Source organism: Anneissia japonica, unplaced genomic scaffold, assembly GCF_011630105.1.
Source record: "Anneissia japonica isolate Jap-2015-1 unplaced genomic scaffold, ASM1163010v1 scaffold287917_len653891_cov171, whole genome shotgun sequence".
Classification (NCBI taxonomy): domain Eukaryota; kingdom Metazoa; phylum Echinodermata; class Crinoidea; order Comatulida; family Comatulidae; genus Anneissia; species Anneissia japonica.
In genome coordinates, this window is record NW_022747660.1 from 235,670 (window position 1) to 244,947 (window position 9,278).

Here is a 9,278-nt window from a genome sequence, read left to right on the forward strand (position 1 = left end):
GTGTATAAGAGACAGTATATATATATATATATATGCATTCACATCTTTATATATACGTTCATTTACACATACCCAAACCCACATATTATACATAAACATATATAAAAATAACCTGATCACACATATTAATGAATATCACTCACACATATACTGAGATTTACATATAGATGTGAAGTACAAATGTAGTAGTCAATGCATAGTCATTTGACCTAACAGGCCTTAGCCTTATTATATACGTTGCTTTGTAACATACGATGTTAGTCCACTGATGAAGCACCAACCGGCGAAACGTTTGGAATAAACATGAAATTTACAACATATTATGCCTTTGAAGTCTACCTATTCTGCTATAAGGCCTAATAAATCAATTGTTATAATGGTTAAAGAGATAACAAACCTTTGCTTTTGCATTCATTTTCCCTACATTTGTCATGTGAGTAGCAGTTTGAACTTCATAGTTATAGTCAAGTCCTGGTTTAAAGTTGAAAACTCGAGCTGCATCCGATAATACTATAACTATCATAATAAAGAGCAAATGTTGACGCCATAATGGGCGCATTTTGTGACTATAAGTAGAGAAATTAAATATATTCGATCCAGGATTCTGATACAAAGTGAAGCACACAATCGAAAGATATGAATTTGAGCATATCGGTTTCAACCTTTGCCTTTGTTTCTATTGACGTAACTATACATTATCCGATAGAATGGATCCAAATTTGTGTATGGTAAGCCGAGAATGCATTTAATATGAGGGCACTATAAAAAAAATGGCCGAAGAGCCATTATTTCCTAAAATGGAATGCATGAAGCCCGCCTGTCTGAAGGCATTTTGGAAGAAAATAATAGCTTCTATGTCTTTTCTATAGTGTCCGAATTAATCCTGTTTTATGTGTATAATTTAAAACTGTTTGTTGTAGTGGTGACAGGTTGCTTAGTGATAAGACATTAACTTTACATGTGCACTGGCTGCGCGTATCAGAATGATTTGCTAATTTACGCACTGATACGATTGATAAATTAATTAATTGTGGTTGATGAACTTCTGTTTATTATTAGGTAGGTCTAAACTTCTGGTAGACATTCGTTAGAGAGTTAGAGGAATGCGTTAACGAATTTAAACTTATTGGATTAATTATCTCTAATTGTCTATCATAGCAACCCCACATTGTTCAGATGATTAATAAATGTAACATTATAATGCACTTCCTCAAACTGGTCCGCAGAGCGGGTTTAGATGCTCCGGCACTTGTTCAATTATAGGTATTACAAGACCAATATTGGAATATGCGGCCCAGTTTGGGGAACCAATATTACTAAGCAACAGAGCCAACAACTGGAACAAATTCAGAGAAGAGCTTTGAATTTTGATTTGATTTGATTTATTCGCATCTCATATAAAAACAGTACAATCATTAAAACAATACACAATGTAAAAAGCATAAAATTCATTAGAAAAACTTACCAAGAAAACAAGGAAAAGGTCAGTACAAAGTCTGATGAAGGAATTGAGGAATTCATTCAAAGAAGATGCAAGGATAGCCCAAAAAAGTCCTAAAAAGGTCTTATTTCCATTGAAATGTATCCTTCCTGGAGAAAGTTATGAGTGTGCTCGAGGTGTACTTGGGTTCTCTACCTTAGAAGAACGTCGTGTTCGACTGTACAGGGAATTTTTTATATTACCGGAAACTACTTCTGTCCCATAAAACCAAAGAAGAGTCCGCGAATTTTGTATTCCAAAAGTTAAAACTAACCGTTCAAAAACATTTATTATTCTAATCATATTTATTTACATAGCGCCTTTCTTTGCAGATACGAAGCGCTTCTGACGTCCCTGGTCATTGGATCCACATGCTAAGTGCTGCTACTGTATTCAGCGAAGGAGCGAGCAACCCCGCCAGGTACCCATTTATACTCCTTGGTGGAGAGAAGCAATGCAGATAAAGTTCCTTGCTCAAGGACACAAGCGAAATGCACAGCGAGAGATTGAAACCTCGACCTCGAGGTTGGGAAATCAAACCTTTCACGCTGCGCCAAACCGCTTCAACTTATTAATTCTGCTTATTAATCATGGTCTTTATCATGAATGGTAACTCCCCCTGAACAGTCGAACTCCACGTTGCTGGTTGATGTAAATTTGAGGTTTGTTCTTTTTTTTCCTTTTTTTTTCTTCTTAAATCAGATTAAGGATATCAATTTTACTCATTTTTGTTAAACTTCAATCAGTTGATTGCAATAAAGTTTTACATCAGTTTTAGCATATCTTAGTCAGAATCTTCTATATAAACCTTTTCGAGTGGATTGCTACAGTTCATTGGAATAGTTTTTCAATGTTTGGCCTACTTTGTTATCTAGCATAAGTCACAGTCGGGCCTACTTAGAAGTTCCGCATGGTTGGTTTTTAATCTCAGTCAATCACGTATTCAGTTAGTCAATGGGAGCCAGAGCATACCCTACAACGCTTAAACTTGCTATTGTAACAACCGTGTGATGGCGTTAGAATAGCCAATTTAACACTGGAATGGAAGCGGTGCTTCCAAGAGTAATAATTTACTAATAATAAGGGCCGTCACCCACAATACAAATCAGGTTTTCAGTTCACATAGATATCTATAACACTGAGACAGTGTCCTCAACACAAAATTTAGAAATCTATGACTCTGTTGTAATGCATTTGTTGAGTTGGCATAGAATGACTCAACTCTTAAAAACTTTCGTGATTTCCGATTATGTTATTGTGTAGTTTTCAACATAGTATCTAACCATGAAGGAGCTGAGTACCAAACCTGAAATTTGGTTTATAGGTAGATCTAATATATCTGATTAACTGGGAAAAATTTAAGAAAAGATTTTAACTTTCCACAAGACGATCTGTTGTTGAGAAACATAGGCATTTTTCACTTTTATAGATCTGGTCCCAACTTTGAATATATGCCATTCAATTTTAATTGATTTGATCAGCCTGCGCTTGCATGTGGCTAGAGACAACTACACCTAGATAATACACCTGTAATATGAGGGTTATATACCCATTCAAATGGAAGAAAGGTGACCTTGAAAATCACAAAAAAATGCATCGTTAAACTAAGCGGCTAATTTTAGTGCAGATAACTTCAAAAAAGAAGGGATAACTGTTAATCTAAGGCGATATTTGTGAAATATGGCGACAACTATGTTAGAATACCAACTTTGGCTCTGATAGCTATTACCAATCTCGAGTTATAAGCTTCCAAATTTGAGGTAAATTGCGTTTGCACATCTTATATCTCGAAAACTACATATCCTATGAGGCTAATTTTTTTTTTTTTGGTTTCTCATACAATGGATCATTTTATAAAGTTTCATCAAAATCTGAGACGGTCATACAGGAATTTCTTTTTAATCTGGTTGATTTAACATAGAATGACCCTACAATAGGTCAAATGTCAGAATGTACCGTTTTCGGTCACTATTTGAATATTTTTTTATTAGGACAAATATAAACATGAATCTTTTGAACAAGTTGCAATTAATTGCAAGTCTCTATGACCATGGACCTATTAATAATAATAGGTCCATGCTATGACCAGTAGTTATTGAGATATGACATTACAAGGTCAAAGGTCAAACTTTCAAAAACCGCATTTCCCGCCATTTTTTGATAAAAAGTTGTATTACAACAAATAGGAACATTCATATTGTGAACAATTTGAGACCAAAATCAAGTCTCTCTGACCAGTGGTTATCGAGATACAAGCGTCCAAATCAACAGGCGGCCATTTTGAAAAACGCCCCCAAACGGGACTTTCCCCCAATATCTGGGAGGTATAGGAGCTATATTTTATCTAAATTGGTCCATCTTGCCAAATCCATCGAGAAACAAAGGTATCCTAAAATTAGTCACGGATCTCATGAAAATGACTCTACTATTAGCAACGTGTGTCCGAACATATCTCATTGGTCCGAAGTACTCGTAATTTGTCTCCGAGCATTTCTAAACTTTTTTATCCTTCAGAAAAAATAATGCGTGCCGTCCGCATTATTTTATATTCCCTTACACTTAAGGTAAAATTACAGAGGGCGCTATTTTAGGTCGGTTGGCAGAGCCATTGATAGAAAGAGTTGCGACATTGAGAATTTAGAAGCCATTTTGTGTCATACGCGATGCGCGTTCTGTGTCTAACGTGATGTGTATTCCTGTATTTAATATTGTATAATACAGTTAGCGGCCTCCTGTATAGTTTATTTTCATTTAATCTTTTTAGCAGTCGAATTTCATGTAACTATTTATAGATATTTTTTATGATTTCACTACTTTATATCCAATTTCATATTACTGTATAAAATAATACTGTAATAATTTACTATTTTTAAGCAGTTCTTTAATCCTCGCCGATAGACCGAGAGAGCCCCTCGATGGCAAGCATTCTTTAATTAGGCAATCCTTAAGTACCGTAGCTCCTATTATTTTTGCAAATAAATGGTATGTGACGACCAGCAAAAATTAAATAAATACGTATATCAAAATGTAATTTAAATCCGTCTAGGGTATATAGATTTTTGCTCTTTAAATTTGAATATGAGCGAGCCCTATACAAATCTTATTTTATTAATTTGATTATTATTATTTATAAATATTAAAATAGTATAGGTCAGTTGGCCGCAATATATAAACTGTTCTTTGCTGTAAATGTTATAAATTGTAAGTGTTAAATGATATACAGGATCTGTGATATATTCAACTTGTGTATTTACAGTATGTAACGTACATTTTATTGTATTAAAAGTCTCGCCTCTATTTTAATATTGTATTATATCTGTACAGTATGTTACTTTAATAAACACACTGCAAGAGCGTGTCCGCTGTTTTAAAAGCGTCGTTTCCAAAATAAAGTTATAATAATTATATAATAGTAGGCAATAGAAACAGCAAATCATTTTTAAGATTATTAAACATCACCTTTATTTTCATTGTCATTCGTATACAGACTGTACAAAGATTTGAAATTAAGAACCATTTTCTAATATTGTTTAGCGAACAACCTTTAAAGATCGTCAGAAAAGGCCGGAAAACAAATTAATTTTTTTCTTATTTAGCTTAAATATTTTTCCGAACGCATCTAGGCCTGTCTCTTATACACATCTAGATGTGTATAAGAGACAGGGTTTAGGGAGTGGTGTTGTTTTGGTCATGAGAAAAATGTCTCAGGACCCGGGTTGGAAGGCAAGCATCTTCACCACCAAGTTATTAAACTCCACTCCAAAGTTGGGGGGTGGGATAAGGTGGGACGATGCAGGCACTTGGCACTGAGGTGTGTGGTTCAGGTGTATTATAAAATATAGTTGTAAACCCAATTAAGTGTGTGAAATTAATATGCAATGTACGTAACACATATACTTTGCATGTGTTCATCGGGAAGATTATGAAACAAAATGGACGGTACCACGTGACTTTCGTAAACCAAGGAGCGGAATGTCGCAACTCTTTATATATATGGCTCTGTCGGCTGGGTGAACCGATATGCATAACTATGCATACCAGACCTCCTCCTCGCAAAACAGTGGCGTATCGAGGAAGCTACAGTGCTTATGCTTGGATTAACACTGTGGAGTAGGCAGAAATCTGTTAAATAGGCTTGGAAGTTAAAGATAGTGTGAAAATGAATGGACTAATAATTGTAATAGTATCCCTATGACTAGACACAGTTTATGTACAGCATGGTCTTTCAAAGTATAAAAAAACACAGTAATATTGAATCTGGCTATTTGAGAAGGCCTACACAGTATAGTAGTTGTGACAAGTAATGTAGCAAGTGTATGCCCCCTATAAAAGTATTGATTCTGAAGGATATAAACGTTAAGAAATGCTAATATTAGGCTCTAATGAGACAGTGAAAACAAAACACTATTGTGTTGCAATACAAATATTGTATCCCTTGAAACTTATTGCTTGGTTTTAAAACAAAAACAAAAACAAAAACAAAAAACAAAAAAACAAAAAACAAAAAAAAAAACAAAAAAAAAAACAAAACAAAAAAACAACAACAACAACTGGTATCTAAATAGTGTTTTTCTCTTTTTATTACTTTCATTTTTTTTTTAAATGTATCTTGATATTTACAACCCGTAGAATTATAATAGCTACAAGGCAAAAAAAAGTAATACATTTTTTTTTTATTTGTAGTTTATCGTAACTTCGTAATTGTATGTAACATAAGAGTAAATCAGTATAATTGGCTGATTAAATTTCAAATATATATAATTATTAAAGCAATATGGTCCTTCCTTAAGGAGAACTACATTCAAATATTAACTAATAGTGCTCAAGTGACAAGGTTAAGCAGAACATTGGTCTAGCTCCGAAAAAATACCTCTCGGCGCCTCTTATCTTCATCCGGTTTAAGTACGATCTAACATGGGTACATAGAGGATTCTGTGAACAGGCAAAAAAAAAAAAGCGTAATAAAATTTCTTTATTTGTAGTTTATCGTAATTTCGTAATTTTATGTAATAATAAGAGTGTATTAGTATAACTGGCTGATCAAATTTCAAATATATATAATTATTAAAGCAATATGATCCTTCCTTTATAAGGAGAACTACATTCAAATATTAACTAATAATGCTCGAGTGAACACCTTAACAAAAATGTCTGCCGATGATCATGCCATTTACGCGAGAGATTTTATATTGTTGCAAATTTCGAACAATCGTCTGTGAGCGACTTACTAGATTTGCTATCAGTGTCAGTAGAAACTCATTGCACATTGAATTTGTAGCAGAATGTACGTACCTAGAGTTTCATATTTAAGTCCAAAGAAGGGTTTTACGAGTATTTTGAAAAAGCAAAAATTGCCAATATTATTCCACTTAAGGTGTGTCCTTTAGCCTCTATGGAAAGATTTATCTTTACTGTTGTTTTGCATTAGCAACAATTTTATTTCGACCCATTGCCAGACACTTGTTTGGTTTTGATTTGACGTAATATTTAACACTATTTTACAGTTTCTTATTCTTACTAGAAGCCTAAGTAGTTTCAAAATTTTGCACTAATTCGCACCCCTTCTGTCAGTAGGTTTGAATAAATGCTGGCGAAACGCCCCTTTTCCACCTTAAAAATTCCCCTTTCTCATCACGAATACGTAATGATACTGACTTTTATATATTTTATTTAATTTTATTTATTTTAGTGTATTTATTTGTTTATGTTTTTTCCACTCAACTTTCATTCTCATTAATAATGAATAAAAACATATATGTAACTGTTACCTTAAGTTCCATTCCTAATTATAATAATGAGAGTGCAATATTCATTTTGCTAAAAAATGCCCAAGATGCTTAAATTGTAATGAAAGGGGTTACACGTACAACCGCAATGTAGGCAGTCCATGTTACGTAGATAGTAGCATATTAATGGGATGGCCAAGAAGAATTTGACGCTTTCCCACGTACTTGGCATTGTGGTAAGGGTGAATTTCCAAACAGAAAATTATTAAATAATAGTAATGCAGAAAACAGTTAGAGTAATTTTAACTATATGTAGACATGTAGACATAATGTAAAAAGAGGTCCTCAATAAACGTCTGGGATTCAAGACCTCCGGTTTCTGAAAAAAACTGTAATAACAGATCATCAAGGTCTCGATATCGGGAACATTATACAACTTATGTTGTTTACATTACTGTACATTAAATGCCGTAGCCAGCTATTGGGACAGTTGGGACAGTCCCACACATTTTTTCTATTGGGTCCACAAATAATGGGTCCACATTTTCTAAAAGAAAAAAACTGGGTCCAAATTATGCAGATTTATGTATAAAATGAGTCCACTTTTGGAATAATGGGTCCAGATTTCTCATATTTTGCCTAGAATGGGTAAACTTTTAAGAAAATGGGTCAATAATTTTCATATTTTTGATAATTCTCATAATTTTCATAATAAAATGAGTCAAACTTTAGAGAAAATGAGTCCACATTATTTGGATTTACGCGTAAAGTGGGTCCACCCTGATGTTATCGCGCACTATTTGAAATTCCTGGCTACGGCAATTTGTACATTACTGTTGAGTTTCCTATCATAAATGAATTGTTTTTGCATTGCAGATTTTTTTTATGAATTAGTTATATTTCAACTGTAACTCATTCTTAGGTCAAAATAGTTAGCTTAACAACCTTTTTGTATGATGCTTTGTCAAAAATTTACCAAACATAAAATGGAACACCTATAAAAATTCAGACATTATCCATTTTTTTAAATTTTAGAGTTATTGTATATCAAAAGTCATCTCCCACAAAATTGTTAAATTTTACACTTTTTCCCCAAAAATTGTATTTTGAAACTATTAGTACATTACTATAATATTCAATCTGAATATATCTGATATTATACGACAGCTAATAAACATTATCTATCAAAAGATGTGATGTTGATGTTTTGGCCCAAATATTCAAAGGAATTTTCCAGTGATTGACTTGCTTCAAAATACGATTTTTGGGTAAAAACCTGTATTGTAAAATTTGCCATTTTTTGGTCAAATTCAGCGTAGCAACCGCCCATTCCATGTGAGCCAAGAGCTGGTGATGAGGATTGACATTGTTGCCTGCGAACGTGATTAGCTTCAGGAAACTGTGACAATTTAAGGTTTTCATAGGCATATTTATCAATTTTAAAATCTAATAATATGCAAAAAATACATAGGCCTAGGCCTATATTTTTTCATTTCCCCGACGAAGGTGTGTAAGTGGTCTAAAATTGTAAAACTAACAGAGGCATGCCATCCCACAACCAGCATCAGTGACAAAAAAAGAAAATTGATCATTTAATATATTCCTATTCTCCATATTATGAGCTTTAAAATGATAGATCGTTTGCTGGAATCAACTTATTATTGCCAAAGGTATGAGTAAAAGTATTACGGCCTCTCTGTACTAATCAATACTGTCACATTCTTATGCTAATTACTTAGTCTAACAATTAGCGACTGGTTTTGGGATGGCAAGCCACTGAGACATGGTCAACAGATAAAGCTAGCGAAACAGCTAACTTTCTTGTGAAAAACGACGTTTAAATTCATTTTTCTTCACAATTTATATAGTTGTCTTAGATTGATTTAAAATATGGGTTGATATTCACGCCGTGTTTGCGAAACGTCAATAATTTATGATGTTAGGCTTACATTATACGTACCGGTAGTTTTTTAATCCTAGGCGTTCATTGAGTACTTTCCTGTTTTTTGTTTTTTGTTTTTGTTTTTTTTTTGCGTCCGTTTGCTTTGAAATAATTGTAATTATGAAAATAT

General features: G+C 33.4%; 1 protein-coding gene across 1 annotated transcript in view; it reads right to left on the reverse strand.

Moving 5' to 3' along the window:
- The window catches only part of LOC117120523, a 30,334-nt gene extending 29,695 nt beyond the window's left edge, over positions 1 to 639 (reverse strand). Inside the window, exon 1 of the mRNA XM_033265536.1 lies at positions 398 to 639. Within this exon, the coding sequence (XP_033121427.1) occupies positions 398 to 559 (162 nt within the window). The 5' untranslated portion in view covers positions 560 to 639. The remainder of the gene's footprint in view (positions 1 to 397) is intronic.
- Positions 640 to 9,278: the final 8,639 nt, after the last annotated feature.